The sequence below is a fragment of the Plecotus auritus genome (assembly GCF_963455305.1).
Source record: "Plecotus auritus genome assembly, chromosome: 10".
In the NCBI taxonomy this organism is placed as follows: Eukaryota; Metazoa; Chordata; class Mammalia; order Chiroptera; family Vespertilionidae; genus Plecotus; species Plecotus auritus.
The window spans coordinates 39,819,243-39,839,262 of record NC_137785.1 but is presented as its reverse complement, the minus strand read 5'-3'; the positions used below and the strand labels follow the sequence as shown (position 1 = coordinate 39,839,262).

The window sequence follows — 20,020 nt, the reverse complement described above, 5'->3', positions numbered from 1 at the left end:
TCAGGCAGCTTGGGCTAGGTGTCTATCTTCAAACAGCCATGTACAGGCCAGAGCAAGAGAGGCAGATGAAGGACCCTTCAGAAACATCCCCCAACCCAGGACTGACAGAGTTGATGGATACTTCATTTACCTTGCCTCTTTTTGTTGTTGTTAACCCTCCATTGATTTTCAGAGAGGGAAGGAGGGAGGGAGGGAGGGAGGGAGGGAAGAGAGGGAGGGAGAGAGAGAGAGAGAGAGAGGGAGAGAGAGAGAGAGAGAGAGAGAGAGAGAGAGAGAGAGAGAGAGAGAGAGAGAGAGAGAGAGAGAAACATCGATTGGTGCCTTCCACATGTACCCTGACTGGGCCAGGGATCAGGCCTGCAACTGAGTTACTGCCCCTGACAAGAATTAAACCCATGACCCTTCAGTCTGCAGTCTGATGCTCCACTGAGCCAAATCATACGTTGCCCCTTGATTGGGGTACCTTTGAGGTGTGCTTTACACTAGAGCCATCTAGAGTTATCCTCCAGGATTTAACCTGCGAGATTACACACCTTGTATTGACTTCTTTCCCTCTCCTGTCTCATTTCCACAAACTCCTTCTTCCTGGAATCACCACACAAATAACACTCAGATCTTTGAATTAAGAAAGGGTTGCTTTTGGGGAATCCAGGCTAAATTGATATATAGAGTGTCCTAAAAATGAATACACCCTTTTTTTCTGATAGTACAATTGATGTTTCTTTCTTTTCAGATTTAACCCATAGGAATTCATAATTATTCAAATACATGTGTATACATTTTTGGGGACACCCCATACATCTACTTGATTAGAAAACTAGCTCCATTAGGACTGAGAATATGTTTGTCTTTTTCACCATCCTACCTCCAGTACTTAGCAGTAGCCCAAGGTCAGTATTCCAAAGGTGCTGGATACATATTGGTTCATATCTGGAGTGAACCAAACTCTGACACATCTGGTGTTTGCTGCCTATGACTGGTCCTACGAGATATCAATAGGCAGCGTATTTCAGCAAGTTCAGCCTGAGCTGCACACCTATCCAGTGCTTCTCTGAAGATAATGCTGTGCTCATGGCATTCATGCTCCATTATCTCTTAAATTGCATCAACACAAACTATAAGAAATTGTGCACACATCTTTTAATATGAGCCCCTGGATTTTAGTAAGCGGTTTCATTGCCAGAATCTGCTGCCTTTCTCCATTATTGACCTTCTAAATGTGTCTCCTTCTTCTTGACCTACTCTATGTCATTTCTGAAAGGTACAGCAGCAAAGACATCATAGCATGGTGGTTAAGAATCCACATGTTAGAGTCAAATGGCTCCTACTTCAAAACCCAACTCTGCCACTGACTAAGTAGGTGATTCTGGGAAAGTTACTCAGTTTCTATTAAATTTCTGCCTGTGTAAACTAGGCATGATAGTGTCGATGGCACAGGATTACTTTGAAGATTAAGTAATATATGTATATGTATAATAAATGATTCTCATTGTGTTCAGTAAACTACAATAAATTTAATAGTAAGGGATATAGTTGAAGACACTGAGTGTCTGCCCCAGGTAATATATTTCTCTGGAAAAGTATTCAACCATCCTAAGTTATTTAAAACCCATTCCTTAAATCATACTAAAACTGTTTCCTATATATTCTTATTCAAATACCTAACCTTTGTTGGGTGACACTCCCCTAAGATGGCCAACACCTTGAGGAATTCCTGAATTTGACCCTCTACACTCCTCTCACAGGCACTTACACCTGTTCTCTGGCCATATACAAGTTAATTGAGCTGAGCTTTAATGCTATGCTTTAACAGGAGTGGCCACCGTTTCACATTGTCCTGCATGTAAGATATTTCACAACTGAAGCTCCAACTGAATGCCCAAGGAATCAATTTTATAAATTGAAAATAGATTTATTGTGTTTGTTTGAAGAGATGCCTTGCAGTGTGGCTCTTACAACATTCCTCTAGGGAGGAGCAGATTTGGGAATACTTAATCATCCAAATAGTGGTATATGGCACTCAGAAGAAGTATTCCTCCCCAAGCAGCACAGACTGCGATGTGTTCCCTTTAGGTTGTCGTGACAATCAGCTGCATACCAATTATAATTGGGGGTTTGTAAACAGCCAGAAGATTCCCTTGGAGAGAGCAATTACTAGTATATTCCCGTTAACATACTACAGGGCAAACACTTTCTCTAAAACATGCTGTGTGCTGATTGCAAAGTAGATTTACTTTACTGATGCTGAAGGAAAACCTTCAAAACCAAGGCAAGGGATCTTGGTGGGACAGAAACAAGAGAAGGTCAACAAAAGAGCAGAGAACGTAAAAAAATACCATGGAATATTATCAATCAGGGGAAGAACTGATTTGGCCCATCCAAATAAACATGCATGGAAGTTGTTAAGAGCATCAATTTGGAGTTGGTTTTGTATCTATCTTACTACAATCCCTGTGTTCCTTTGAGCATGAAAACTCGCCATGTGAAGGCTCACTTTCCTCTTCTGAAAAGTGGGAATGATAATGCTTACCTAATAAGGTTATTCTAAAAATCAAATTACAAAACATACCTAAAGTGTCTAGAACAGTAGACACCCCCAAAACAATACCATATATCACATGTTATCACTGCTGACCCCATATCCCCTTGGAATTCACCATTACCTATATAGATAGATAATGGCTTCCTACTGAGAGGACCTGCAGTTCTCTGCCTGGGGACTTTCTTTCTCTCTTTCTTTCTTTCTTTCTTTCTTTCTTTCTTTCTTTCTTTCTTTCTTCCTTCCTTCCTTCCTTCCTTTCTTTCTTTCTTTTTAAAATATTTTTATTGATTTCAGAGAGAAAGGGAGAGGGAAAGAGAGACAGAAACATCAATGATGAGAGAGAATCATTGATTTGGCTGCCTCCTGCACGCCCCCCACTGGGGATCAATCCTGCAACCCAGGCATGTGTGGAATCATGACCTCCGGGTTCATAGGTTGTCTCTCAACCACTGAGTTACTCTGTCTGGGCATGCCGGGGGATTTTCTCATCCCAGGTACATGGGGTGGGAAGAAAGTGCCAGGGAGCTAGCACTTCCAGAACAGACCTTAGCCAATCATGCAGAAAATGTAGTGATGAATACCCATTTCCTCATTCCTGGCGCAGGACAACTCTGAGGCTTGTTCCACTCTGCCTCTCATGGGTCTCCTGTGGGTTTGAGCCCCAGTTGTCCCTGCGGGAACCTGCTCATTAGTGCGCCTGCATTGGCTTCTGTCACTTCCCTGTCTCACTGTCTTACCTCCTGGAGGGAGCTTCCCGGGATTACCTCCAAAATAAGCCTCTGGCACTCAAAATCTTGATCAGGATAAAGTCCAACCTAACACAATACTCAATGGGCTTAATAATTTGGACACTTGGGTTTACAGTGAAATGTTCACTTTGCTGACCAAGCCTTGTCTATTCAGCTTCCTTTCAACCCCTTCTCTCCCATCCCACAGCACTGCCTCCACTAAGGCTCTTCTTGCTTATTTATCTTTTCTGCACCACAGTCTCTGATCCACCTCCATGCTTCCAGTACCTCTACTGTCTCATCCATCACCCACTTACTACCCAAGTTATCATCCTAAAATACAATTCTGCTAATGCCAGTCCCTTGCTGTTGTTTTTTAAGACTTTAGTGGTGCTCACTGCCTCCATGATTATGTGATATCATATATAATAAAAGGGTAATATGCAAATCGACCAAACAGTGGAACAACCGGTCGCTATGATGCACACTGACCACCAGGGGGCAGACGCTCAACGCAGGAGCTGCCCCGCAGTGGTCAGTGTGCTCAGCCACAAGCCAGGCTGAAGGCTGGCGAGCGCAGCAGCAGTGGTGGGAGCCTCTCCCGCCTCCGCTGCCGCGCTAAGTATGTCCGGCTGCGGCTTAGGCCCTCTCCCCACGGGCCTCAGTCAGTATCCCCCGAGGGCATCCAGACTGCTAAAGGCACAGGCCCCCACCCCCTGCAGTACATGAATGCTGTGCACCCCGCCTCTAGTATTTTATAACATGGTATGTAAAACCCTCAAAATCTGGTTCCAAACAACCTTCCCACTTCATCTCCAGTGATTGCTACACGCAGGCAATGCTCAGCTCACACAGAAAAAGCCAGTGTTGTGTCAAAGCCCTACTGCCTGTCACATTTGGTTGTGTCTGAATGTACATGTGATCTTCCCTGTCTGAAGAATTGGGCTCAACCTTCCTGGTCAGCTCAAATGCCCCCTCCTCCATGAACTTCTCCACTCTCTGGGCAAGTTGGTGGTTTTCCCCTCTGGGCTCCCACTATAGCATCTGTATTCACTGACTCATTTGTTCATTTAACAGGCATTTTCTGAGCATATTCTACTATAAACCAATCACGCTCTAAGTTTCAGGGAAACCATGCTGGATAAAAGGCAGAAAATGCACGAAGATCACAGATGGGAAAAGGAAATAGACCTTATCAGGAAATCGCATAAAAGTTTGTTACTCACTGCCATGAGTTTACCATAAAGGATGCTAACCCAACCCGGGGGTTGGAGAGCCTTCCACAAGGAGTGGACACTTGAGGTGAGAGTGAAGTAGGAGTTATCACCAGAGGAAGGACATGGAACATAGGTTCCAGGCCTGGGGACAACCAGAGATAGGAGGAAACACAATACATGTACTCTTGGAGGAATAGAAGGCCAAGGTGTTTAAAGCATAGAAGCAGTGGGGAAATGGAGCGAGAAGAGACACTTACACCAATCATTATGAGTGTCTGTTAGTGGGCTGTGTCATCCCTGCCTCACGCCCCAGAATGAGCTCCTCAAAAGTAAGGACCATGCGTCACTGAAAATCATACCCACCCAGCACTTAGCACAATGCAAACGAACAAAATGAATGTATCCACTTGATGGATGAGAGTTGAGGCTCAGAAAGGTTGAATGAGTCGCCTAAGATCCCAAGGCTGGCAGAGGCTGCACAGTAACTAGAATATGCACCTACCATTCCTCACGTATGTTTCTTATAAACTGGCACAAAGCAACCCCCCAACTTTTTATCTTGAAAACTCAAGTTTTTCTGGAAGTTCTTGTTCGAAGGGCTCTATAACAAAAAATAAAGCATAAAGCCAGTTACTGGTGTGTGTGTGTGTGTGTGTATGGTGGTGGTGGGGGGGGGGGGATGAGAGAGAGAGCGAGCGAGCACAGGACGCTTTTTATAATGGCCCGAAATGATGCGGGGCGGGGGGGTGAGAATAAGACGCTCTTAGTGATGATGCTGAGTAAAGACCACCCTCACTGACCCTGGATGTCCCTAGAGAAACGTCTCTGGGTTTGGACTCTTTACATGGTGAGCGGAATCTCTTGCCTCCCGCTCCCAGAACCTCTCTGCACTTCCAGCCGGGACCGGAGGTGTGGGAAACAGCCCAGTTTCTCGTCTCTCCCGCAGATCCTTGGGAGAGGAGGCAACCTCGTCGCGGGAGGCATCCTCCAGGCCCAGACATTCATCTCTGTCCATTTCAAGGCCCCGAGCCTGAGCCGTATGTAACCAAGTACTGCGCCTAAAACGAAGGACACGGTGGCTTTTCTGCGTGTTTTATTCACGAATCTTGAGATAAATCTGGCTCTGGGGCTGCGATCTAGATCCTGATTTGAGACTGGTTCAGAAATTGGAGTTGAGACTTCGTTTGACAGGAAAGAAAGGAGGTGAGCGGCTGTGGGCGCAGCTCTTGTGAGGATTACGGCGGAGGCTGTGGACCGCGGCGCCGCTCGCCGGGGCTGCAGCCATTGCACAACGAGCACCCCACATTCAACAGGAGGGACCGCGGGAGCGGACCTCCGAGCCCCGGCAGCCGCCGCAGCCCGTGCCCTCACGCCCCCTGCGCCCCCCGCGCCATGGCCAAGGAAGGCGTGGAAAAGGCGGAAGAGACGGAGCAAATGATCGAGAAGGAGACATGCAAGGAGCCTGCGGAGGGCGGCGGCGGCTCGCACCGACTCGGGGACACCCAGGAGATGCGCGCCGTGGTGCTCGCAGGCTTCGGGGGGCTCAACAAGCTGCGGGTCTCCAGGAAGGCCATGCCCGAGCCGCAGGACGGCGAGCTCAAGATCCGCGTCAAAGCCTGGTCTAGTATCCGTGCCTTTCTCGCTTTCTCTCTGTGCGCGCTCGGCGCTCCCGGGAGGCGGTGGCGGAGCATGGTGGGGCCGCGGGCCGGGGGCCCCTGCCGCGGGCGCCCCACTCCGCGCCCTGACCCTGGTCTCAGAGCCTTTCCGCGGCCAGCCGCCGCTGATGCTGGGGAGGATGCTGAGAGGTGCCCCTTCTCCTCCCCAAGCCAGATCCAGGGGTGACCAGGGGAGACTGAGCTCCCGGGAGGGGACGCGAGGGTGGATGGCATCCGGCACTCTGGGTCTTTCGCTGCGGGGGAAGCAGCCAGGATAGTGGGTTTGATGGTAACATGGTTAAAAAAATAACTATAACCGTCGGCTTACTGTGCACCAGCCATCGTTTTTAAGTTTTATGTGAGCAATCGCATTTAATACTTCCTGGGACCCAGTGAGTTAGGTGCCTTCAGCATCTCCCGTTACAGGTGCGGAAACCAGGGCTGAGAGAGAGTGAGTGATTTGCTCGAGATCATCCTGCCGCCGCTAAGTGCCAAGGCCAGGGTTTGATCATTGATCCTTGTCATCTCTATGTGACCTGCTGATGGGGCTGGGGACATGTGTCCTTTTTCCTGCTCCTGCACACTTCACTCGTCGCCTGGGATGGGAAAAGGAACTGGAAGCTAGAGGAAAGGAATTGGGAAGCCAGAGTTAGGTACCAAGCGTCTAAGCTTGGTGTAGGTGGTGTTGGTGTGTGTGTGTGTGTGTGTGTGTGTGTGTCGGGCGGGGGGAGGGGGGGAGAGGAGGGGATTCAAGCCTGAAGCCTAACCCTCCCTCTTCCCCCGCTAGCATCTTCTGCCTGTCTCTGAAAGGGGAAAATCCCAAACCTGATTAATCTTCCCCGAACTCCCGCTCCTGTCTTGGATGGACTCATCAATCTGAGTGACCTTCCCTTCCCCACTCCTCCTGGGGGAACTTCCTTGGAACCAAAGGATGCCAAGTGGTGTGTTTAAGACTCTCTGGTTGCTGTCACTATAGGATCATTCCCCTGCAGTTCTGGGGGGAGGGCTCACCTGGAATGTTTCCTGGACCCAACTGAGTTCCATATGCAGCAGCCTGGGAAGCTCCTTAGGGGAACTTGCTGTTAGCACATTCAGATGGCCTATCCCTTCCCATCTACTAGTATATATTTTAAATCCCGCAACAGACACTGCTTCTTAACACAGCAGCCAGCTCAACCGTTCCCAGAACCTGGGACCATATCTATAGGCAAAATAAATAAATAAATAAATAAATAAATAAATAAATAGGCAAAGGAGATCCCCCTGCCTTGCTACTTTGAGAGCCGACTCAGGTTTCATCTGCCAGACTGGAAGGCAGCTGGTGAGAGAAGCAGGGACTGGTCTCTGGCTGGCTCTGCATATATGTAGCTGGTCATGCTTGACTGTAAACAGGACTCTTGGGCTGGGCCTCTCCCTGGGGAATTCAGGGCAAGGAAAGAGGCTTTTGCAAACTGGGACTCCTATATAGTTCTATTTTGTTAACTCTTGACTGGACCAAACTGATTCATCCCTAAAGGCAAAGCTTATGTCTGACCTTTTCACAGATAAATCCCCAGTGCGTGGCACAGTACATCCTAAATAAGTTATCGCTGAATGAATGGATAGAGAAAAAAATGCTTGGAGGGGGATTGTTGCCTCATTACTTTTCTTCACTAGCTGATGGAAGAAAGTCTGCCTAGTAAGATTAAAATCATGTATATTGATAATTCACCTTCCATAACCACCAATAAAAAATGTTGTGTGTGTGTGTGTGTGTGTGTGTGTGTGTGTGTACATAGGTGTAATTTATGACTCTCCATCCAAATTGAGATTGGTTCTAGGAATCTGTCTGAGTATGTATCCTTGTCAGGGAGTGAAAATGTTGAAGCTCCTTTTTGAAGAAAAGGCTATCATCTGTAGTGTCAATAGGTCTGGGTTCTCCAGCCTTATGCTAAGTGCATAAATGCTGACATGCGCTGAAGCATTTTGAGATAATAAATGTCAAGATGAAAGCTAGGGGATTGATTTTTCAAAGCCAGATACACAATCCTGTTCTTCATTAGAGCTATATGCATGTACACACACACACACACACACACACACACGGCAACCACTGCAGATCCTGCACCCCAGTTGCTCAGAAAACCAGCCAGGGCTGGGGGGCATTTGGAATACAGTATTGCAAAGGCCCCAGATTGATTTCCATTTCACCAAGCTGGAAGCAGAGTTCATCTGTTTTGCAAGGGGGGGTGGGAATAGGTTTTTGAAGATTGCCTGCTGGGCCCTTCCTCCTCCACTGGGCTGGGATTGGCTGGCCAAAGATGCTCATTGATTGTAAGTTTAGCTTTGAGAGCCAGGATGACTCATTCTGTATTTTTATGAATCAGTGGATGGCCTCCTGGATGAAGGCCCCCCTTTTATCTGCTCTCTATTTTTAATGGATAAGCTTTATGCTTGGGAATAAAGCATAGTTCATCTGAACTAGTATTCAGACCTGGTATTCAGAATGAAGGTCCAAGTTGGTTTCTGTATAAATTTGATGGGAATGGAAGAGAAGAGGTGGGGGAATACATATTATATCTCACTTACACCCTCTCACTTATGGCCCAATGAGATCGGTATTAATGGTAGAGCAAATTGGGGCTTGGAGATGTTGAGTAATTTGCCAAAAAAACATCACACAGATAGTAGAGTTAGGATTTGAATCCTGGTCTGTCTCTCCTGAAAACTCTGTTATTTTCCTTTTATTCTATTTTGTCTCTCTCCATGGTAAAACCATGAGAAATGTGATTTACTTCTCCAGACCTCTGGCATGTAAGCTTGCTTTCCCTTTTTCCGTGCATATAGCTCCTTTGATCTTTTTATGTCTGGCTTAAGGGAATGCTCTGTGGCTGTTTCCAGAGTGAAATGGCTTTTCCTCTAAAGTAGAGACATGATGGTCAAATACAGCTCAAAAAGAACCAACCTAAGGAGCATGGGGTAGGAGGGATAGGAGAGTTTTCTGTGTAAATTGTTACAAGAACATTAGCTCTGATGGGGAACTCATTTTATCAACCATTCATTGAACAAGCTACATGGCAAGTGATTTAAGCACCAAACTGAAGTAGCACGATGCCTTTGGAGAAAGATGGGCCTGAATGGAAGGCAAAGCCCCACCACTTTCTATCTGTGGACCTACCTATCTCTTAACTCCTTTGAGCTTTCCATGCCTCAACTGCAAAATGGGGATAATAAGATGGACTTCATGGTATTGACAGGAGCAGATGCAGGAAAGAGACTGACCCACAGTTGCCACTAAATGAACCGTAGCTATTGTGACTGTTGTCATTTCTTGGTGCCTTGATAACTTGGAGGCTATCATTTTAATCATGTATATAATTAGGCAACATCATGTCACATCTGCTTAATGATTAAGAGTAAGATCTTCCTAGACACGAGTCCCAGCTCTGCCACTTGCTAACGGGGTGTCTTAGGTCTGGTCCCTGGAAGTAGAGCCTGAGACTGGGATGTTTTTTAGGTGGCTGATTGAGGGTACTCTCAGGAGAATGGGAGCAAGAGGAGCAGGATAGGGCAGGGCAGGGAAAGAAGCTAAGTAAGGATTTGGCTTCAGCTGGATCCCATTAGGAGTTCTCGAGCATGAATTGTACCACAGAGCTAATCTGACCTAGAAGCAACAGGAGAAGCATTTTGTAGCCCTCCACTGCTTGTCCTTCCCACTTTCTTCAGTTAGTTTTGGACTGTGGGCTACTTCCTGAGTTAGGGCACTAGCCTTTCAAGCAGAGGTGGCTTCTGTTTGACTGAGGGCAGTCCCCCTTGGAAGTGGGGAAGCAGGGAAAGGGACTGCTCTGAGGGAGCAACCAGCACTCCCAGTAGGTGGTGGATGGGTGCACTGCGTAGTAAAAGGGATGGGGTGAAGCACAGAGAGCGTGCCCTCTACACTGATGGTTAACCTTGAACAGGTTGCTTACTCCTCTAAACTTGAGTTTCCTATAAAATGAAGATAAACATAGCACCTTTCTTTGTAGTGTTGTAATGGAGTTTAAATGAGATACTATGCACAAAGATCTTTCTGATGATGCCTGGCACATAGCAAGTGGTCAATAAATGATAGCAATTAATATTTCAACTATTGTTTTTGGTTTCCATAGACACTGTCTATAGTTTATCATTCACACTGGGACTCTTTTGAAAGGGGCTCTAAAATAATTGTTCTGGGACTACAGGAGCATGGTCCCTCCTAACTGATAAGGATCGGATCGATGCCTTTGCTGTGAGCAGTCTTGTCACAGTAGAGCTTCTCTGGGGAAGGAGCTAGTAGAATCTGGGGCGGAGGGTCCCAGGTGGGGCTTCAGGAATGTTTTTAAGTGGCCATTAACAAGCCTTGTCTGGTTTGTGGCTCAAATTGGCTTGTGGTGGAAAGGCACTAATGGATTGGGGACGTTTATTTTCCCAGACTGATTTACAGCAAGAGGCTTCATGAAACTGCTGGAATGAGACCAATTGGATGAAAAATGGTTCCAGCCAGTCATGGCTCCATTGGTTGATCTGAAAATGGGCTGAGGGCAGGCCACACTAGAGGAAAGCCAACAGATTGATGGGACCCTATATATCATGAGGGTACATTATATTGGAGATACGAGAAAGAACTAACATTTATTGAACCCTTGTTATGAGCCAGGAACTGAGTTGCCTGTTATATACTCTTTGTTTCATTTTATCCTAATGGCAACTCAATAAAACCGGTACTGCTATCTCCATTTTAAAGATGGGAAACTGCCATTCAGAGGCATGTCAGGATCACTAACTGCTAAGTGGACGAGTGGTATGATAATCCAAGTTCTGCCTTGTTCCTGGATGCTTTACATTTGGGAGTTGGAAAATCAGAAAGACAGTGACAAAGGCGAGAGAGAGAGAGAGAGAGAGAGAGAGAGAGAGAGAGAGAGAGAGAACACAGACAGACAGACACTAACACTGGAATCAGGAATATATATAGAGAAGTGTTAACTAATAAGACTCAAAATTTTACAGTGCCATCTTGCCTCCACCCTCCAAAATGAAATGTGTTTTGCCTGGCCAGTGAGGCTCAGTGGTTGAGTGTCAACCTATGAACCAGGAGGTCACAATTTGATTCCCGGTCAGGGCATATGCCCAGGTTTTGGGCTTGATCCCCAGTGTGGGGTGTGAAGGAGGCAGTCGATCAATGATTCTCTCTCATCATCGATGTTTCTCTCTCTCTCTCTCTCTCTCTCTCTCTCTCTCTCTCTCTCTCTCTCTCCCCCCTCCCTCCCTTCCTCTCTGAAATCAATAAAATATATTTTTAAAAAAGAAAAAAAGTTTAAAAAATATGTTTCTGTATCACATCTACTTTTCCTCCCTTCATTTTTTTTTAAAATATATTTTATTGATATTTTACAGAGAGGAAGGAAGAGGGATAGAGAGCTAGAAACATCGATGAGAGAGAAACATCGATTAGCTGCCTCCTGCACACCTCCCACTGGGGATGTGCCCGCAACTAATGTACATGCCCTTGACCGGAATCGAACCCGGGACCCTCCAGTCCGCAGGCCGACGCTCTATCCACTGAGCCAAACCGGTTTTGGCACCTCCCTTCATTTTTGAGGTATGGGATGTTCTTGATTCATCAAGGGTCAAGTTGCTATGCCTGTTGACCCAGAATACCCATGCTAATTAAACCCAATCACCACTCCTGAGATCCACTCAAGGCATTCGAGCTCCTTCCTCTGCCCCCTTGGCCTCAATTGGGCTATTGCTACACTGGCAGCCTGAGCACAAAATGGCCCCAAACAACACAGCATTAAACTGTCACTGCTAGGTCAATCCAAGGAAATGCAGCCAATATGATCTTCCCCGTGTTTATGAAATAAACAAATGGAGTATATGAGGTTAAGTGGCACAGATGTTTGTAAAACTGAGAAATTGCTTGGAATGTGTCTAATACCCAAGTCATGAGCCACCCTGGCACAGAGATGGGAAGAAAGTGTTCGGAATCACTCTGTGTTGGATGGAGATGTCAGGATTTGACAGGAAAGGATGACTATGCTGAGTCACACTGAGCCCCATTTGGTGATGGGAAGATGGAGATGCTACCTCAGGGTTCTTTCTTATTCATTGAAGTTTGCATGCTCCCTTTAACTCTGTCCTCACTGGTGAGGGCTGGGGATGGTGACAGTGTCTGTTCTTCAGCCAATAAAGGGATGGACTTCTTGTCTCTCTGCAATTCAAAGACAAAAGGAAGCCCAGAATCAGTGATTCTTCTATTTCATCAAAAAGGAAAGTATAGAAAAACAGACATAGAGTAGGTTCCCATAAACATCAGCCTGATCTTAATTATCAGGCACTAGACGGAAACCAAGGGCAGGTGGCTCATGATGGGCAAAGGGAATGATGACTGATGATCATGCTCACTCTGCTGGCCATTTGTAGCATCTTTGCAGGGACAGAGCTAATATTCTTGCCCATTTTTCATCTGACTCCCTCAACTCCATGAGCATATTATCCTTCCTTCCTAAAAGAGGACATTGGGACTCAGAGATGAGAGCAAATAGTGAGAAGCTTCAACAGATCTGACTGCAGACTCACTCTGCCTCACCATGCCTGTGTGATCACAAGCAAATAACACTTTCTACTTGCCTGTATCATCACCTTGGTAATAATACTTACTTTTTGGCATCAATTTTTAATTTTAATTTTTAAAATTAATTTCAGAGAGGAAGGGAGAGGGAGAGAGAGATAAAAACATCAATGATGAGAGAGAATCATTGATTGGCTGCCTCCAGCACCCCCTCCTCCCCACTGGGGATGGAGTCCACAACCTGGGCATGTGCCCTTGACTGGAATCGAACCTGGGACCCTTCATTCCACAGGCCGACTCTCTATCCAGTGAGCCAAACCAGCTAGGGCATGGCTGGTTTGGCTCACTGGATAGAGAGTTGGCCTATGGACTGAAGGGTCCGTGAAAGTCCTGACTGAAGACTAGCTGAGAGTCCATGAAAGTCCTGACTATTCCTTGCACACTGCAGGTACTCAGTAAAGGTTATTTTCCTTCCTAGGTCACTTGAGCGGTAAAAGACAGAATGAGGAGACTTGATGCCATCCACTTAGTCATTGTCCTCCCAACAAACTGCATAGGGTGCTGGCTTTTGAATTGCATTCCCAGGGTTGGGGTGTGAAGGAGGCAGTATCTCCAATATAATTTACCCTGATCTATTGCTACCATCACACCATCTGCCTGTATACCCACCGATAAGTGGCAGCAGAGGTTTCTCTGATACCCGGGTGTGCATACATAGTCCAGCCGCTGGACTTTGGTTCACTCTCATTCAAAGGAACCAAAATTCATGACTTTTTGGCACATCACTGACATTCAACACTGACAACAGAGCTCACCCAGGCATGGGAAAATAGCACCTCATGGCCCCAAGTTCCTGGCACTTCTCATTCTTAATAGGGATCTTTTATGACATCTTGACATTTGTCATAGAAGAAAAAGTTCAATTTGAAACAAGAAGAGACTCTTCATAAGAAAGGGCAGCAGGAGTGCAATTTCAAATTAGTTTGATTCCTATGTGTGTGATCTCACACAGAAAACCGGCTGGAGTCATGGTATTAAAATGAGTAAATTTAATGTCTGAAGGCCCAGGAGACAAAAATAGATACTCCAGTCAAAGGGGCTGTTTCATCATTGAATGTGATATTTTCTTGATGAAAGCATGCAGTGAGCTTGTGACTTCAATCTCCTTCTGTGTGTGACTCTTGACCCCCTAGCCAAGACCCCCTCCCACCATTAGTCTGGAGTCATGAACCCCCTTGGCAAGTAAAAGCATTGGGTCCCCTTCCTCCTGACTTCTCTAAACAGATGTAGTCCCCAGAGCATAGTGCAAGATAATTAATTCTCTTCTGTGAGAGGAATGATAATGTTTTATTTTTTGGACAAGACTATACACCCAAACTGGATGGGAGATAGTATGCTTTTTTGTTATAAAATAGTTAATGTTGGAAGTGGAATAGACCAGGATTCAAATCTTGGCTCTGATAATTTTAGCAGTTATTAATTACTAGAGGCCTGGTGCATGAAATTCGTGCACAGGGGTGGGGTGGGGTGGGTGTCCCTTAGCCCGGCCTGCACCCTCTCTAATCTGGGACCCCTCAAGGGATGTCCAACTGCCTGGATCTGGCCTAAATGGGCAGTCAGACATCCCTCTCACAATCCAGGACTGCTGGCTCCCAACCGCTCGCCTGCCTGCCTGGCTGATTGCCCCTAACCGCTTCTGCCTGCCAGCCTGATCACCCCCTAACCACTCCCCTGCCAGCCTGATCAACATCTAACTGCTCCCCTGCTGGCCCAATTGCCCCTAACTGCCCTCTGCTGGCCCGGTAACCCCAAACTGCCCTCCCTTGCCAGCCTGGTTGCCCCTAACTGCCCTCCCCTGCCGACCTGGTCACCCCCAACTCTTCTCCCCTGCAGGCCTGGTCCCCCTCAACTGCCCTCCCCTGCAGGCCTGGTCACCCCAAACTGCCCTCCCCTGCCGGCCCGGTCACCCCTAACTTCCCTCTTCTGCCGGCCTGGTCACCCCTAACTGTCCTCCCCTGCAGGCCTGGTCCCCCCCAACTGCCCTCCCCTGCTGGCCCAGTCACCACTAACTGCCCTCCCCTGCAGGCCTGGTCCCTCCCAACTGCCCTCCCCTGCAGGCCTGGTCGCCCCTAACTGCCCTCCTCTGCAGGCCTGGTTGCCCCTAACTGCCCTTCTCTGCCAGCCGGTCACCCCTAACTTCCCTCTTCTGCCGGCCTGGTCACCCCTAACTGTCCTCCCCTGCAGGCCTGGTCCCCCCCAACTGCCCTCCCCTGCTGGCCTGATTGCCCCCAACTGCCCTCCCTTGCAGGCCTGATCCCTCCCAACTGCCCTCCCCTGCAGGTCTGGTCGCCCCTAACTGCCCTACCTTGCAGGCCTGTTCCCTCCCAACTGCCCTCCCCTGCTGGCCTGATTGCCCACAACTGCCCTCCCCTGCTTGCCATCTTGTGGTGGCCATCTTGTGTCCATATGGGGGCAGCCATCTTTGGCCACATGGGGTGGCCATCTTGTGTGTTGGAATAATGGTCAATTTGCATATTACTCTTTTATTAGATAGGATACCCATACTCTGTGGATATAATAATGACTATGGGGCACATTTTTGTGTGTTTGTGTGTGACTATAAAATGTAATGTATCTTAAGTACTTAGCAATGATGTTGGCCCATTTAATATTTGTTGAATGAATGAAGACCTCTGTCACATAGTATATGTCCAATATATATTGATGGTGGAGAGGAGAGGCAAAGAAATAGGACATTAGAAAGTTCCTCTCTACTTCATAAAGTTTTCTATTCAGACCCCATTTATCTCCCCCAAAGGGTATAAGATCTTAACATCAAAAGAGGCCCAGACATGGCCACATGGCTCAGTTGGTTGGAGTGTCATCTTGTACATAACAAACATATAGGATGCAACTGATCTATGTTTCTCTCTCTCTCTCTCTCTCTCTCTCTCTCTCTCTCTCTCTCTCTCTCCCCCTCTCTCCCCTCCCACTTCTTCTTTCACTACAAAAAAATTAATAAAAACATATCCTCAGGTGAGGACTAAAAAAAAAATGTGGTCCAGATAGGATGTCCCACTATACCATGATATAAGCAAGAATATCCAGATGAATTCCTGAAAACACAGGAGAGGAAAAAAAATCCCAAATGCATTGTGCTCCTACTGTGTGCCAGAAACTGGGCCAAGCTTAGAGATATTTAAACAGAAGACCAATCACTTCTGTCCTGACTTCTTTTTTCTTTATTTTGGCTTTCCTGGCCACCATGATGCATTTGTTGCTGGAATTCTTGGCTCTCCCCTTTTTTTTCTTCCATCTTTTTTTTCTTTTCTCTCTTCTCAAGTTAGCTTCAGGTGCCCCGACTGCAATGAGCTTCCTTCTTGGCACTAGAAAAGGTGGTGGCCTTTAGGTCCAGCTGCCTGGTGCAGGTGTAGCAAGACCCAGTGCAAAGAGAATTTTTTTCTTTCAATTTTCATATATCAAGGCAGGAATCTGATTGGCCCTTTGTGAATCACATACCAGCCGCCCCCCCCCCCCCCCCGCCCCGATCTCTTTTTCTCTGGCCCAAGGGAATGAGGTGCTGTGATTGGACATGTATGTCTCATGCCCTCCTACCCTGACCTAGAATGAGGCATCATGATTGATAGCTCCACGAGGAAAGCATGAAGCGTGTGTGTGTGTGTGTGTGTGTGTGTGTGTGCATGTGTTGTGTTGGGGTTGAGGTAGATACTCCAAAAGGAAAGGAGGACAGCAGAAGACAATAGTAAGAAACACATAGGACTGATAAAAAATGGTAGCCACCATGGGGGATAAGAGTATGTCTTATTCACCAGAGAAAGTAAAAAATCAGAGAGGGGACTGGAGAAGACACCTCCATTCTCTACCCTGGGACCTTAGTTTTTCAGCACAATGTTATTGAATCATATTAAATAACATGTATAATATTTTCAGCTTTGAGGCCCATCATTTTTTCCAGTTGCAGAGGGTAGTTATAAACACCCTGGGAAGGGGTAGAAAATGCCTCGCACTATTGATAGAAAAAATGCTCATTCTCCCATCCCTTTAGATGAAAGCCGTAATAGGTGGGTTTTCTTTTTTCTTTTTTTATCCTGTTGATTGAATGTATTGGGGTGACACTGGTTAACAAGATTATTATACAGGTTTCATGCACACAGTTCTACAACACATCATCTGTACACTGTGTTGTGTGTTTACCACCCCAAGTCAAGTTTCCATCTATTACCATTTATCCCCCCAGTATCCTCCTTCAGTCTTGGAAATTCCAGAAACATTCTCTATTATCATTTAACTGATGAACTCCAAGCCTGGTGCTCAATAAATTTTTGGAGAATGGGTGAATGTTACTGACATTTCCCAAAACTTTAGCTGTACATTTCTGCAGAAGTTGCCTTCTCACTTGTAGATATGGCTTTCTTAATACAAACAGTGGCCATTCTAAGCCAGTGTGGCCTCCAGCTCCCCTCTGTCATCTCAGCTTCCGCTGATAAGAGGCCTATATCTCTCCAGCATGCTATGTTTTCAGGGAGATTTACCTCTCCTTTACACAGTCTGTTCTCTTGAACCTCCAAGTTTATCTCTAATAACTACTTTCCGTAGGCTGGGGAATGTGGGTTTCTGACTTCTCAAGATGCTCTGTAATTTTCTCCTTATCGACATTGGCTCCATGGAGTGCGGGAGGCCAGGGCTCTTGGAGAGCACCCACTGTAGGGCTTCTGATGATTGTTATTCCAAGAGCACTTGCTTGTATACCTGGGTACCCCAGAGCCCACCTGCTGGATATGAGAACAATGCTTACCTAAAAACATACTGTGCTAATCATTTTGCAAAATATGCATATGTCAAATCATTATGTTGTACACTTGAACCTAATGCAATGTCAATTATATCTTAATCAAACTTGAAAATAAATACTTCAAACTCTTGGAGGGAAAACAATTTTCAAACAAACCGTATGTCCATGACTCTGTCCCTATCTTTCTTTGTAGGTATCAGGACCCCCACCCTTCAATATCTCCCAATAGTTGCAAGGGTTTCCCAGGGGCTATTGCATGGGCACTCAGAACAGTTATCCTGGTTCCCCATTGCTTCTGGCCCTCTCCTGTTGCCTGTTCTGCTCCTCCTACCTTACCCTGAAGCCATGAACAGCTTTCCCACTTCCTCTCCACTCCAGGTCTGGCCCTCTGCTTGGGCTGTGGTGCCCTTTCCACCCAACACAGATTGCAAAGCAATGTATATTTAATAGGCCTCCTTCTTAGGCTAATCAAATTAATAATAACGAAAGCCTTGGCATTAATTATTTATCATCATTATTATCATAATGACCTTTATTGAGTACTCTCTGTGTGCCACAAGTACTGAGTTAGGTGTTTTAGGAGGAATTTCTATGATACCAAACCTTTTACAGCTAAAGAAACAGGATCAAAGAGGTGAGGGAGCTTGTTAAAGACCACACAACTAATAAGGTAGAGAGCTGTGATGTGACCCAGCGTTTGTCTCTCCTCTCCAGAGTCCACATCTTCCCTCACTGTACACCCACCTTTTACTGCTCTGTCCTAGACACAGCCCCTAGAGCTGACGGGTGACCTGAGTCATGGCAACTTCACACCCAGAGTCAAGCTTTCCTCTTGTTTTGCCACAGGCTTCTTCATCCAGGCTTATATTCTCCAACTCACACTTAGGATGAGTTTTGGGTTTTTTCTTTCCCTAAGAAGGCTTATCTGCTCTTCATGCAAATAGATGTATATGATGGGGCAGCCCCACTGGCTGAGACAATCCGAATTCTACAGTGAACTCTGATGAGGCTTTCCAACTGCACTCTACATAGCCCCCTGCCCTTCCTCCCAACACAGACACACTCGCTCCTTTAAATAGACTATCCATCAAGTTACAGACATCCTTTAAAAAAAAAAAAAAGAAGATCCCTTGTCTAAGATTAGAAAGAATTGCTTTACTTATCTATGCCACATCTAGTTCAATCAGCTAATGAGATGCTATTAAACCTGCAGTTCCTATGATTCATCTGAGCGACTTTGTGATTGGATCCTCTTTATCCTCCTGGCTAAACTTGCTAAAATTGTTCTGATCAGGGACCTTGTAATAAACTCTGACTCAACATTTGGCAGCCAGGACCGGAACCAGGGGTGTGTAACGCAGCTAGCAACGTGCCCACCTTCCCAAAACGGTGCTTTCAGGTTTATCAGCCTTCAGATCCTTGAGAACCTTCTCTGTCTGACCACAGAGAGATGGCCTATGCCTCTGGGACTGCTGCTTCATGGGAAAGAAAGCAAAGGCAATTTTCACCCTCTCCTCTCCTGGGAGCCTCAACTGTCTCTGCCCTCAGCCAGCAACACTGATGAGAGACTCAACTTCTTCCTTTTGCTCTTTTAACAACTTTTTCTTTTCCTACTTTCTCCCCTCCTGCTTCCACCTTTTGTGGCCTTGAAGTAGCTGGGCCTATTTGCTCTTGAATAGAAGCCCAACTTCCAACATACTTGAAAGGCACTGTCAAATTCTGTTTGGTCCTTTAGAAAACACAAACGCTGGGTCCATTCATGCTGCGGAGGGAAACTTCTCAAAAATACACTTTCCATTTTTATCTCCCCAGTGCCTCCTATTACCTCCACTGTCTCCTTGCACTCTCCTAACTCTCCCAGGCTCTCAGCACCTGCCCTGCCGCCTCTTTGTATCTCTGCTCACCTTTCACAACTATTCCTTTCTCGTTCAGGAGTAAATCTTTGCTCTTCCCAAAGCAGGCCTTTGCTCTTCCTTCTCCCCTTTACCACTCCCATCATACACACAAGGCTGCCAGCCAACCATGGCTGAGATAAGTTAGCAAGAAGAAAGAAGGAAAGAGCTTGAATCACTCCTACATATGTTCCTATTGACTCCTTTAGTGGAGGAACCATTGTTTGCAAGACTGGAATGTAACTAAGCAGTGAACTCTGAACAATGGGTTTTAAAACACTCTGCCTTGGAGTTGCTTGTAGTTTATGGGGAAGACAGTAGGGTAGTGATTCGATGACTGCCTCTTTTGTAGGCTAATTAAATGTAGATATTAGTTAACTAAAATGAAAAGTTCTCTATAACCACGTATGGCTGGTGGGCGCCATGTTGGACGCACACACATACACATTTCCATCACTGAAATGTTCTATTAGGTAATGCTGCCTAGTCTTAACCCCATTTTTCCTATTGAAACAACTGTTTCACTAAACACTTTTTCAGCAGCAATGACTTATAAGATAACTGTCATGCTATGTAGTCATTTATTTGTTTATCTCTGAACT

The 20,020-nt window shown here is 46.3% G+C and overlaps 1 protein-coding gene across 1 annotated transcript in view; it reads left to right on the top strand.

The window, feature by feature from the left end:
• The first annotated feature begins 5,727 nt into the window (after positions 1 to 5,727).
• VAT1L (vesicle amine transport 1 like) overlaps positions 5,728 to 20,020 on the top strand; it is a 162,394-nt gene continuing 148,101 nt past the window's right edge. Inside the window, exon 1 of the mRNA XM_080644355.1 lies at positions 5,728 to 6,106. Coding sequence (XP_080500481.1) covers positions 5,880 to 6,106 — 227 coding nt within the window. The 5' untranslated portion in view covers positions 5,728 to 5,879. The remainder of the gene's footprint in view (positions 6,107 to 20,020) is intronic.